The sequence below is a fragment of the Thunnus thynnus genome, chromosome 11, assembly GCF_963924715.1.
Source record: "Thunnus thynnus chromosome 11, fThuThy2.1, whole genome shotgun sequence".
In the NCBI taxonomy this organism is placed as follows: domain Eukaryota; kingdom Metazoa; phylum Chordata; class Actinopteri; order Scombriformes; family Scombridae; genus Thunnus; species Thunnus thynnus.
In genome coordinates, this window is record NC_089527.1 from 19916743 (window position 1) to 19930657 (window position 13915).

Sequence of the window (13915 nt, forward strand, 5' to 3'; positions counted from 1 at the left end):
TTTCTGTGTGAAATCAATCCATTGCTCAGCTAAATCTGCCACTGTTTTTGTAAACTGAAATATTTAGTAGCAGGTCGCAACTGTAACTATGGAGGGCGGGGCTTAGCGAACTAATTTGTGTCTGTCCCTGCAAAGTCATGTGACACTACAGTATATTAAATATGACTTTGGCTCAGCAGACAGAAGTTATGCATCGAAGAATCGTCATTTGCACATCAGGTCATGGTTTGTGGGTAGACTATAGGATTTTAACTTAACTTATTACAGTATGTTTACATCTTGTGTACATTCACTTTCACTGTATTCAATGTTTAGAATGACTTTTTCAACATTTTGATTCCACAATGAACCAGTATCTCTCAGGAATATGATGGGTGTTGCTGCTTGATTGAAGCAAAGAGTATTTTTTCTGTCTAAAAAGTCAATAGAAAATGGTTACTGAAAGTCTGCTCTCAGGGCACCCATCTCTCACCGTGCTGTGTCAAATAGAAACGTTTATTACTGTGTGGTGGGGGAGGAAATAAATCTTTGCAACAAAACAGTCATCACAAAAGCTGTTTGTGGATTCAGTTGTCCGCTAATGTGGTCAATGAATGTGAGATTCATGCAGTGAGAGGTCTAAATTGAAAGGATTTTCTTGCACTGTATTTATTTCTCACTATAAACCAGTTCATCATGTGTGTTATGGGGAAGAAAATGAGTTAAGATGGTTGCAATTAGGGAAAGGTTAGATGTAATGATGAAAACATACCATTTGAAATGCAATTTCTCAAACTTCATTTTCAAGTCATTCCCCATCCGTGTGTACGCAGCAATATAATATATAAAGATCATTTAAAAAAAGAATATATAATTTCCCCTCAGTTCAATTTAATGTACATAAATAGCTCTTTATTTACAGTACAGAAAAACTCCATTCATATAAAAATAGCACTGTACCTATGTACAAATTGATTCTTTTGAATGGATGTGAATTTTAAGAGTGTACAATACATGGAAAGGAGGTAATGTGGAATTAACCACTTACTCGACAGATAAAAGCTGCTTCACACGTGGCAGATATTTGTTTGCATAGCAACAGACTTTCCAAATGGAATTCAAAGTTGTATCATTCAACAACAAAGATGCATCTTTAATTAAAGGTCACTGAGCTTAAGTCACCATTTGCTCCATAATCTTGTGAGACTATTGGTCTGGACCGACATTCCTGGTGCCAGCGTTCTCCCCTTCAAATAAAGAGGGAAAAGACAAAAAATCCCCATCCAGCTGTTCTGGATGTAAACATCTTCAGTTGAAGTTGAATTTAAAGTTGAAGGGTCCGGAGCCAAATGGATTGAAACCCTGGAAGCTGTGGAAGCCTTCATGGAAGTGCTGATGATGACGGTGACCCTGCTGGCTCTCCGGGTCCATTGGGTCTTCTCCTTGGTCAAACTTGGTTCTCATCTCTAGAAAAACGAGCAGATTGACACATTGAGTACAGGACAAAAGAACAAACAAGAAAACGCATACTCATATATAACTTTTGAATTAGAAATCAAGCCCTCCAGGAACTTTTTAAATTAGTTCTTTTTATGATTGCCAACTGTGAAAAAAATTAATTTTTCTCATTTTTCCTGTAATTTTTAAAAATGGCAAAGCTGGAGGGCAAAAAAAAAAAAAAAAGCGATAAGCGTTAAAAGAACTAAAACATTAACATAATATGTATTGAATTCCAGTAAGATTAAAATAATCTTCATCAGCCTGTGATCAATAAACTCCATACACGAAATCTAAAGTTTAGTTCCAGCTCTTAGGTTATAGATGGTTCAGTGAAGGTATCAAGTTAGAAATGATTTGCTGAGATTTGAATTGGTGGAGTTTATTGGGTTCGATAATACTGCCCGAGAGGACGACTCATACTGAACTTGTAATGAACTTGGATTATTGAGGTCTGACTTTATTTCACCTGGGCTCATAAGATAAGTACTGAATTTGATCAATTTATGATGGAAAGTGAAGGGATTGTGAAATGTACAAGCATTTTTCTGTTTGCAGAATTACTGTAGAAATTACTGCTCACAAAAGTAATGTTGTAATTGGATGAATTTACACTAATTATTGAAAAGCACAATCACAAATAAATTCATTGATTGGAGGAAATCAGTACATTCACAAGTAGCACTGACAGTAGAAAGGCTGCAACTGAATTATTTTCATTACCGATTAATCTGCAGATTATTTTGAAGATTAATAATTTTTCCCATCACGGTTTCTTAAAGAGGAAAGTGACATAAACAGTTTATTATTAAAATAGTTGCTGATAAAGTTTCTGGAGATTGAAGAGTTGAAACTCTTGACAGTAGTTTACAAAGCGAATTACTGGCAGTAATTGTGTCAACACTAATGTTTAAGTGTAATATGTGAATGGGACCCACATAATTAAATATTTAATTTACTCTTATCAGACAACCTGATAGCCCGATAAATAAATACTATAATAGTAAAACAGTTTGGATAAAACAGGTTCACTGATGGACAACGTAAAGTATATTTACTGTGTGTCTCATGATGAAAGTCCGCTGGACAAAATAACAAGTAGTAGCTGTTGAGAGCAGCTCCTCAGAGGCCTGACATTTACTGGGAGTCTGGCAGTAACTTCCACAGACTCTGCACACCTCACGCTTCTTACCTGGGTCAGTAAGAACCTCTTTAGCCTGAGCGATGTCTATGAACTTCTTCTCAGCCTTCTTCTTCTCAGCTGGATCCTGGAAGTTGTCTGGATGCCACTGCTGTGCCAGTTTCCTGTAGGCTTTGATAATCTCCTTCTTCTGGGCCGTTCTGTGACCATGGGGAGATTATTATCAGCACATCGACTGAAGATAAAAAAAAAACAAAAAAAAACAGCTTCCCGTTCCCTCTTCTCAACATAAGCTGGACATAATAATACTCAACTAAGTGTCAGGGTTGCCACAGTGGCTCTGGTGTAATATCCCATTACTTTTTATAAGTATGAGTGCTTCTATTGCCTTCAATTTGTATTCTGCTTTGAATTGTCAGGAGTGCCTCTGGACTCATGAATGTACAAAAGTGATAAATAATCTGGTTTCCAGTACAGTAAGTCTTTCCCTGGAGCAGGAGTGGTTCAATGTATAAAAGTAACTGTAAACCGCTATCTGAAAGCTAAAACATAAATTGCTTTCTGATGCAGTCTTGTGAAGCAATCCATTTGTAAAATACCCTAATTTCCCCCCTGATTTCCCCTAGAGAATCTACTACACTCCCAGTCTGTTATACATCTCTTAAAACTCTAATAAAATATCCAAAATCCAGCAATCAACACCCACCTCTTCACTCCCAAGATCTTATAATAATCCCGCTTCTGAGACTGTTTGAGAAGTCGCTGAGCTCTCTCCAGGCCCTCTTTGATCTGGCGATCATTCTCGCTGTGTTGGGCAGCACTTTCGTAGTCCTTAATAGCTGTAAAATAAGAATACAGGATAAAAATCAGTATTGCTTACTTATCCGAAGCAGCTAAAAGGCTTTTAAATCGTTTTTGTGGGAAGCCTTCGCCTTATTAAAATGTTTTTTTTTTCTTTTAGAAAGGCACTGAGTCTTTCCATGTGATGAGGTAATATGTGTATTAGCCTCCACCCAGACGATCAACCAAGCAAAGACAAAAATGGATCAGCCAACAGTAATTTAATCTAACTGCGTTATTTTTCAATCTTCGCCTTAATTTCCTCAATTTCGCCATTATGATCGCTGTGCTTAAAAACACTAATACTGCTGAGACGTGTCTATATCCAGTTTCCTGCTTCTCCACTGCTCTACATTTGCAGACTTCTCATGAATACAATGAATCATCAACACAATTTAAAAAAAGAAAAGCTGATGACGTTTGTGGCTGATTTTGAATTCATATAAAACTGATTTTATTTTATAGATATATAACTTCATGTCAAAACACTTTGATGATAAATCTGAACAGCACACCTGAAGCTGCATCCAGTTTTTTAAAAATACCCCCCCAAAATCAAACAGGTCGTTACATCTGACATTTTGTTAAATTTGTCTAAAGGACAAATAACCACACTTTTAAGTTAATTATTACATTGGAAGGGCATATTTTTTATTATTATTATTATTAACTGTAGAGGCTTGCTGAGGCTGTTGTGTTTGAGATGCAATCATCTGTAGCGACATATGTGATTTAATAATGTTTAAGACAATCAACAATCATGACAGTCATGGCAGAAGTGGCCTAAAGATTAGAGAAGCGAGCTTGTGAGTGGAAGGACAGTTTGATCTCTGCATCGGCAGGATAAATCTGGGTGGGGAAAAGTGAAAAAGCAGCGCTCCCTGCTCAGTGGCTGGTAGATCAGACTGCGGTCATACTGGGCAGCTTCCAGGTGTGAATGTGATCAGGGTGTTCCTACAAAAGAGAGGCTGCCTCACAGTAAAACTTCCATGAATAAATAAAAGGTTTTCCATGAATTTGTTTTTACAATAAATCTGTTTCATTAGTCTATTTTTTTTGTTCCTATTTGTTACATCTTGCATCCTCTTGTTGTTTTTTTCCATGTTTTGTGAAGTATATTGCATATTTTTGTATTAAATGTGTTATATCTATAAAGTTGTATTATTATGTTATTATTAGTGTCAGTAATGACATCTCTAAAGAGGCTCCATCTTGTAATGTGGTTAAGAAGTAAACCGCTTTATTCATGCGGTGAATCACCTTCAGATCATGCTGCAGCAGCTTCAGGCTGTTTGTGTGCGCACGTTTGAGTGGCTTTGAGGTTTGTTTACCCTGTTATGTGTATTGAGGTGTATAAAACACCCCGTGGGTTTCTGACAGTTTAAAAGCCCACATGCTGGCATGTTCATGTCATGGTAATGACAACACACGGACTCAGCCAGCATCTCCTGTGGTTGCGGAGCTGATGGGATCTTGGTGAAGGCTGTTATCACTCTGGGACCGACCCGCCTGGAGTGATGGTGACATTAATTGTGTGGGTTTAATCGGACGTGTGTGTATGTTTTCTTTTGAAATATTCCGTGTGTAGACTCTGAACGGTACCATGATGACATCTGAACAGGCGGCAGAGGACCACGAACGAACAGGATGCCGAATACACAATGTAGTTTTGATTAGACTACATGGATTGTGTGTGAATTAACTGAAAAAGTGACGCTCCTAACAAGTTAACAGCATGACCTAAATGCTGACTGACATGACCCTTTAATCGACTCCTTCATCTTTTTTATAGCTGCTTTTTTGTGCGTGCATGTTTTGATATTTTACATCTAACACTTGTGTTTTATGAGCCGTTAGCTGAAATAAAAAAAATATAACATCATAACCTCAAGTGGATATTTAATGCTCAGACAGAAAGCTTGTGTCTGTAAAAGATGAAATGTTTGACTACCCAAAATTTCTAATTTTGATTGATATTCAATTGTGGAAAATCACTCCAGCAGGCCAGAAATAACAACATCTGATTGTGACCAGCGTCTCCCATCGGCAGCAGCTGGTCCGTGCTGTATGACAGACGCCCATTTTTAGCCAATTAACTGCCTGTACAGTCATCTGAAAGTGTCAGGTATGAGGGACAGTAGGACTGTTTTCCATCTGCAGTCTCCAATCTGAATGACGCACATTATCAAAAGTGTGTTTACGTACCACGGACTCACTGTGGTCACCTCTATTCAGTCTTGTGCAACCAGCAGAAGGCTGCTGAAAAATAACCAGCAGAATATCTGAGCTCTTGTGTGTCACACTGGTTGGTTATATGTATATGTATGTATATGTATATATATGTGTGTGTGTGTTAATTTCAGATATAGATAATGATACCACAATGCTGATACCATGTCCACACTAACCAACTAAATTTGAGGAAGAAGAATAAACAATGACAAAAACAACAATGGCGGGCGGCTTCATGAGATTGTTGTTCCCTTTATTGTCTACTTTGATAGCTTGTTTAGAGTTCAACGTAGCTAACTGCCACCTTTCTCTCGCTGACGTTGTAATCTAATGAACAAAATGTCAGGAAGCTGCCACAGAAACAGAAATAGTATACAGTTTCTTCTTCGCCGGTTTTATGTGGCTGACTTGCTCGCCCGTTCTCCGTGCGCGCCCAGTAGGAAGAGAATCGCCTGTTTTGGCGTTTTAATGTGGACGGAGGAATTTGCAGAAATGAGCTGAAACACGCACGTCGTTTTTTCTCGAAAAAGGCGTTTTAGAATTTAGTCGGTTTAATGTAGACGTAGTCTGAGTATCTGTCAGTATTGATACAATACTACATTCTTCTTTTTCTCTTTAAAGTCCAGAATTTGAACATTTTTACACTTTGGGATCATCACATTTTTCTACAAACAAAAACTTTTGCTTTCAATAGTCTCTATTGCTAAGTTTGCTTCCTCTGCATTATGCTCTTTCACGTTTCAAGTGTGTGCTAAAACGTCCAACTGTGATTCTACCACTTGACATATGTTTACTTGTTGTGTAAAGGTACAAATTTGGTATGATTGTTTTTTTCTTTAATTACATTTTTCCAACAATTAACAGTATTTCTAGATATCAAAAGGTGTGAGTGTTTCAAATTGTAATAGAGTGAGCTGCTGGAGGAGAAATGATGTTTTCCTTTTCTATAGGAAACAGTAGTATGATACTGCATCGGCAATCTGTTCACAGTTGGGTGGTTTACTTTAAATTTCAAACTTAATTGACAGATAAACATAAAATGTAGGCAGCCACTTTGACTAAAATATCCATTGGTTGTCTGCACAGTGGCAGCAGAACATCAGGTGACAGGTAAAATGATGAGTGGGAGATGGACTATTCCTGGAGACTTCACCATCTGCCATCACTGGACTCTCTGCGATTTGACAACAGATAGTGTAAGGGAGACCGCTGTTTCAGCCTAACCCCCTCCCCTCCACCAGGAAAGGCTTTATGGAGATAGTAAGTGTTGAGTGTGTGTGTGTGTGTTTTGGCACTACCACCTAAGAATGGCTTTAGGCCTGATAAACAAGAAAACTCTGCATAATTTCCGCCAGTAGCGCAGGGCGGCTCTATACCTCGCAGGCTATACTTACTTCTAGCACACTGCTCCACACCTAATTTTAATTATACTGCGTCGGTTAAGCGCTCTCATAGATGACAGCTGAAGACATAGCAGTTATATGCTTTAACTAAATTAGCTATGGAAATCCATACTATATCATGTTTATTTCAATTCACAGTCAAAATGGATTTAGTGAAGAACAGAAAGATTGTGAATGTAAATGAGGTATAATTTATTTAGAAGCGAGCATCCTCTTAACCCTCACCTTAACCCTGGGTTTGCCAGTATACATGGACACATTTCAACAAATAAAGTGATCAAATGGTAAGATGTTTATATGATTATCATTGATATTTTAACTTTGTTTCACTGTGTATTATGGGTAGAGTTACAAGGACCCCTTGTGTTAGACTCCTGCAATGACACCAGTTAGTTTTCCTCTCAAGTGTAGTAGAGTTAGAGCTTTTACAAAATGCAGTAAATTTCAGTAACTTCACTAAGAAGTCATAATAAAACAGGTAAAATAATGTAATGATAATACATTTTGCAAACAGCTGCTATTCATGCATCATCTGTCATAATTCAGTCCATATTCAACAAAAAAAAACACACTGACTGAAATAAATGAACATCCATTGGAAAAGGATTAATAGAACTATTTCTGTATTGATTTTTAAATTCTTTTTTAAAAGCACCTTATAGTCTTGCACCAGTCGACTTGTCTGACATGCTTGCAATGAATGAACCATTGCGGCAGTTGGGATTACTGATATTTTTAAATAAACTTAAAAACACACCTCTTTACAGTCTGGCTGTTTATTAGAATGCTTTATGGACATTATTTGTTTTACTTTAATCACTTATTTTATTGTATTTGTGTTTTTAAATATTTTCCCCTCATATTGGTTTTATTTGTCATTTTTTCTTTATTGATTTTATGAAGTTTTTATTTGACTTGATTTTATAATTATTATTTATTTATTTTTCAAATCTACTTTATTGTTTTTTTTTTATTTCCCATGTGCATTGTTCTCAAATTGTTTGAGAACTGCACAAATGTGACTCTGGCTCAGAATCTGAAAATTTAACAGACTGACTAAATTGGATTGAAAAAAACATCTGAATTACATACAGCTACAACTGAGGGACTTACCTTCCTCGTACTGTTCTTCTTGGACGTAGGCCTCGGCTCTGTCCTTCAGCGCATTGACATTCTGCGGGTCCGACTCCAGGACTTCACTACACACTGAGATAGCTCTGCTAGCCTGCTGGCTCTGCTCATAACACAGTGCAAACATGATGGTCAGATGTATTATTCAACACAGACACAGAGTGAGTTAATGCATCTTAAGGCAGCAGTAAGGGGTCTTACCTGCGCCAGCGCGTGGCAGATGCGCTCTTTGGCAAGCAGAGAGAAATGCGGCACGTTGGGCTCAGTCTTCATCACCGCCTCGTATTTGCTCACCGCGTCTTCATACCTAAAAGAGCAGGAAGCAGGTACGTGTTTCAACACTGTGATGCTGGCAATACAGTGGAATGCAACAACATGGATCTATGCACTTACAAACATCACATCACTCTGTTATTCTCTATTTACTCTTATGAATATGTTATCTTATGTTCGCAAATATGATGTGACAAGTGTTCACATTCAGATGGGATTTGCATGCCTGTTTGTAAGAGCAGAAAGTCGAAGAGCTCGAGGGTGAGGAAGCACTCATTCTACAGCTGATGCAATCCCTGGTGTTAAAAGGGGATATTATTTTATATTTATAAGGATATGCAACTGCCTGAACACACACGCACACACACACACATTGACCTAGGTCACTTTTGGGGACATTAAGGGAGACCTAACCCTAACCTTAACCACAAATCAGCATTTTACTAATTGGGGGCATGGTTTTTGTCTCCAATTAACTGGTCTTAAGTCTGAAATTTGTCCCCAAAAGTAGCCTATAACAGCCACACACACACACACACACACACACACACACCTCTGCTCTTGGATGAGTTCCTCTGCAGACTGGATCTGTTTGTTGAGCTTCTTGACCTGCTTGTAATGGCTGTAGCACTGCTTATGATCAGGATCCAGCTTTAGGCACTCACGCACCTCACTGCAGATCAGAGGAGAAGAGGTAAGGAGGTTAGGGTGGTTTAAAACAGTGAGGCCAGGTTTCTGGTGATATTACCTGATGAATTGTCAACTTAAAAGGAGCGGACAAAATCATGAGGACATCTTATCGTACACATAACAGTCCTGCAGTAAATACACATTTGGTGAAGCTCATACAATGTTGATTCCAATGCTGAGATCATTTTTGAGGCCAACGAGCTTGTTAGTCAGGAGTTGTACAAATAGAGGGTTGACTCATACTCATTGTTCCTCTTTACAAATGTAGTTTTCTTGAGTTTTGTCCTCATTTCATTCAGTATTTTTACAGTATTTGTGATTGCTTTTGTTGTCATAATTACAAAGGCAGCTTTAACTTCTCAATACAGACAACTGGCAGATGTGCAAAGTAGTAAGATAGTCACTATTTTAATCACTGGCGCATCTATTTCAAAATAGTTTGGTTATCAATACAAAATGGGAATCAAGTTGAATCAAAAAAGTCTCAACAAAAAAACAAACATTTACTGCAGGACTACTGAGTTGTATTATAAGATGTTCTTGTTATTTTGTCCACCTTCTTGTCACAAAAAGACAAATGCAACAAATATGCATTTACAAATGACATTACACTGATATAAAGTAGAGATTCAAACAATTGCACAAAAAAAAAAATTACAGACTGGTAATGTCAATGCGATGTGATGCTACTTGTCACAATGTCTGCTATCAGTGTGTGAGCTTCGTCAAAGAGAGCAGTCTGAGAGTGGGTCTTACTTGAGGGACATCTCATGGTCTCCAAGGTTATAGTATATAGTGCTGAGTTTGAAGAAAGCCTGGGTATTGTCGTTCTTTAACTTGGAGGCAGCTTTAAGGTCGCTGATGGCCTTCCCCATCTCTCCCATCTGAATAAAACACTCAGCTCGCATCTCACGAGAGGTCACATCCCAAACGCAAGTCTGGAACAGACAGACAATAACACTTAGAAGCTGCAGCTAGTAGATATATAACTGCTCTGTAAACCTGCAGTGATGAGAACATTAAAAAAAAAACTGGTCATGCTTGCAAGAAAATTAGACAATGCTGAAAATGCTGTCTTGCCTCAATGACAGTGTCGAGCTGGGTGGCAGCTGTCAGGTAATCCTTGCTGTTGTAGCTGCTGCGTGCCTGAGCCACCAACCGCTGAATTTCATCTGACTTTGTGAGCTGACTCTGGGCTTCCCTCTCTTCTTTGTCGCTGGGGTTGGATTTGAGCTGGAACATCGCAAGGTAAGACATGACATCTAATGCTTACAGACACGGTTTAAGCAGTCAAAACTGGGAAAAAGCTTGAGTGACCAAAAAAAAAGACTGAAGTGTGGAGAAGAATGTGGAGTAAAAGATGCAGATGGTTACCAGAAACCGAGTGTGTGTAAGAAAAAATGATTCTGTCCTTCACTGATGTACTCCAATACAGACCCCCTACATTTCTGAAAAGAGTCTTGCGCCAACTAACTTTGCCTCTTGAAAGCACTGCCTATCACAGCAGTGCTTACCTAAACCCATTACACTATAATTACTTTCATCATAGAGGTCATCATATTCACAAGACCAATCTCGGCTAATGACGCATCCTTTACAAATAGACCTGGCTACCCTTTAAGTGTTCCCTGCTAGCTCAGCTTAGGGACGAGGGTAATGCATAAATGTAATGAATTACGCAAGTCCAATGATCTGGACTGCTGAAGCAGCAGGACAGCCTGCACCTCTGGCCGGATCCCTTGACATTATGCTAGCAAAGTGTAGTCCACGCAAAACTGCACAAGCTCAGATGCCTATTGGCCTCTGCTGGGAATGTGGGCTCTTGCCTTCTTGAAATTGAAACATAATATAAAATCTAAGCCTGTAGCATACTGTGATTATTTCATTCAAGCCACCTGAGGTTTCACATTACAGCCTGATAGAACAGACTAACCGCTGAGCTTCAACCTACACACATAATAAAGTTCAAACACTTACTGGTTTTCAATTAAGGGAAACTAAAAGTCAAGGTAGTAATGATCAAAATAGGTCTATGCACAATGTGACACTATCTGCCATTCCTTTAAGCACACAGGAGGAACAACCAAATGATCCCCCGCACACACACACACACTCGATAACCTCACCTGAGAATACAGAATGGAAACTAAAACTAGATACAGCAAGGGTATAAACATCCCTTGGCAGAGTTGTGAAATCTTAGTGTAAAATGGTAGTTCTAATGGAAAGTGCATTAGCGAGATTCAGTCTTAATCCTAAACGAGTACCCGAAAATGATCCCCGAAGGCCTGAATGAGAATTCAGTCACTGCCAATTCAATTATTATCTACGTCTCGTCAGATGGCTTAAGGATGCAGGGTTTTCTAAGGTTATCTAAGGTTTTTGGTGGCATGCTTAAGTTATACCTTAGTTAATGCTTCGTTTCAAAGAGCTCTGTGCTAAGTATATTCACCCCATCAATGAAAAAAAACATCACATGCTGTCAACCTTATAGTAAAACAAAGTCTAGCAAAGTAAATGAAGTGTACACATGCATAAAAAAATACAAATACTCCTCTTAAAAGGCTCATTTTAAACAAAAAAGCTGTTAATAAATTAAAACATGACCTGAAATGATCTTAAAATCATATTGACAAAAAAACTTAAAGCTTAGTTCTAATGATTCAGTTTAGTGTCACTACGACAGCAGACTAAAGAACAACACTGACACCTCCTGGTGAACTCCTACTTTCCTGACAAAGAGGTCAGTTCCTTCTTTTCTTGGTTTTGTTGTAGTGGAGTTAGAACTGCATGTGTCACACTTACCACTTTCTTAAAGTCACTTTCTGCTTCATCCAGTCTCCCCTGCTTCAGAAGGAGATTTCCTCTCTGAAGCCGTGCCTGTTGAGAGATGGAACAAGTTTTGTACAAAGCCTGCAAATATAAACTTATCAACACAGCTGAAATAACTGACTACTTTCCCAGAACACTTGTGCCCGAAGGTGACATAAACTATAAAAAGGGCCCACGTACAAACACACACATAGACAGAAAGACAGATAGATAGAAGCTTTTTCACATTTTTCTCTCAAACAAATCAGTCAGACCTACAATGTTTTGAGCTGCAACTGACGATTATTTTCATTATTGATTAATCTGTTGATTATTTTCTCGATTAATCAATTGGTTAGGTGTATAAAACATCTGAAAATGGTAAAAAAAAAAAAAAAAAAAGTCATCACTATTTCCTCAAGCCCAAGATGATCCTCAAATGTCTTCTTTTGTCCCAACAACAGTCCACGACTCAAAGATACTCAATTTACTATAATAGAAGACTTTTAAAAAAATCTGAAAATATTCAAATTTGCGAAAGTGCAATCAGAGAATCTGGACATTTATTTCTTAAAGAATGACTCCAAACAATGAATCAATTATCAAAATAGTTGGCGATTAATTTAATAGCTGGCAACAAATCGATTCATCAACTGATAGTTGCAGCTCTAAGTTATACTTTTGGTAAGGTCACAGGAAGCATAAAACTGTGTGCAATGGCGTTTTCAAATCAAGGAAACTCACAGATGTGAAGTCTGGTTTGAGCTCAATGACTCTGCTCAAATCTGGAAGTGCAGATTTTGACTTCCCCATAGCCAGAAACACGGTAGCTCTCCTGTAGAAGGCCATGTAGTTCTTGGGATCTCCGTCTGACAAAAGAAACATTTGAAAACATAACCACACATGTTGAGAGTTATTCACATACATACGTGACGGTAGGTAACCTCTTCTGTCACTTACCCACAGCTGCATGGAAATGAGAGAGTGCATCGGCTAGCTGGCCAGCAGCAAGCAGTTTCTTCCCCATCTCCATATGATTGTCCACACTGCCCTCTCTGCCACATTTCACTCCTGAGAAACATTCACAACACTGACACTTTTGCCACGACACTGACACCAGTTTCACATGCTACAGCTAACAGCACTAGCTAGCTTTTTAATGTGTTCTCGTCATTGACAGGTAAAAAATGACTTAGCGTCACCGTCAATTTGGTCACTAACAAATACATCACGCTCAAAAACTATTAACCGATAAGCTAACAGAGTGATTTGCCTTGCTAAACTGAGGCTAGCTGACGTTAGCTAACACAATGTTATCGATTTAGCTCGAGTTACCGTTACTGTTTAAACAAACCAGCGTCGAAGCTGTAGCTAACTGTAACGGTAACGCTAGGTAGTAGCTAGCATTAGCTTGCCTAGTTAGTATAGTCAGTTTCTTACCTTCATATCTCATGTCAATCAAAACAAGAACATATGGCATGTAGGTCAATATTTTGTGAGCTACATGTTCGATGGAAACCATGGTTAGATTTGGATCAGACAGCCCCTCACTCGTTGCGACTTACAAAACTAACCGATGCGGTTTTTCAACTAATGTTTCGCTTAATTGTCAGCGGTCCCCTGTGTTGACAGCTACTCAGCATTGCCTCTCTTCTCCCAGACTCACAGCGGGGCAGCAAACTCTACCGACCGGGCGTGGGTGACGCTGATTGGCTGCATTGTTTGGAAAACCCCGCCCACCTCTGCTGGCTCAACGGAGAGGAGCCACGGCAGCACAAGCAGGTTATCTGTGTGTGTGTGTGTCTGTGTGTCTGTGTGTGTGTGTGCGTGTGTGTGTGTGTCACAGTGGTGGAAAGTAACCTAGTACATTTACTCAAGTACTGTGCTTAACTACAATTTATGAGGTACTTGTACTTTA

General features: G+C 38.7%; 1 protein-coding gene across 1 annotated transcript; it reads right to left on the reverse strand.

The window, feature by feature from the left end:
• Positions 1 to 869: 869 nt before the first annotated feature.
• Positions 870 to 13749, reverse strand: dnajc3a (DnaJ (Hsp40) homolog, subfamily C, member 3a). Its single transcript, XM_067603652.1, has 12 exons — positions 13438 to 13749; positions 12958 to 13068; positions 12742 to 12866; positions 11992 to 12066; positions 10267 to 10419; positions 9943 to 10124; positions 9050 to 9169; positions 8425 to 8530; positions 8206 to 8326; positions 3324 to 3456; positions 2669 to 2817; positions 870 to 1445 (listed from the first exon to the last, which is right to left on the reverse strand). Exons 1-12 carry the CDS (start codon positions 13517 to 13519, stop codon positions 1288 to 1290), a joined length of 1515 nt encoding a protein of 504 aa, XP_067459753.1. The 5' UTR covers positions 13520 to 13749; the 3' UTR covers positions 870 to 1287.
• Positions 13750 to 13915: the final 166 nt, after the last annotated feature.

Coding starts and splice junctions, on each gene's coding strand:
- dnajc3a (XM_067603652.1), bottom strand. CDS start 13,519: ATGGTTTCCATCGAACATGTAGCTCACAAAATATTGACCTACATGCCA. Junction 8,327..8,424: donor TCTGCCACGCGCTGGCGCAG/GTAAGACCCCTT, acceptor TGTTATGAGCAG/AGCCAGCAGGCTAGCAGAGC. Junction 1,446..2,668: donor AGAGGTTCTTACTGACCCAG/GTAAGAAGCGTG, acceptor TCGTTTTTCTAG/AGATGAGAACCAAGTTTGAC.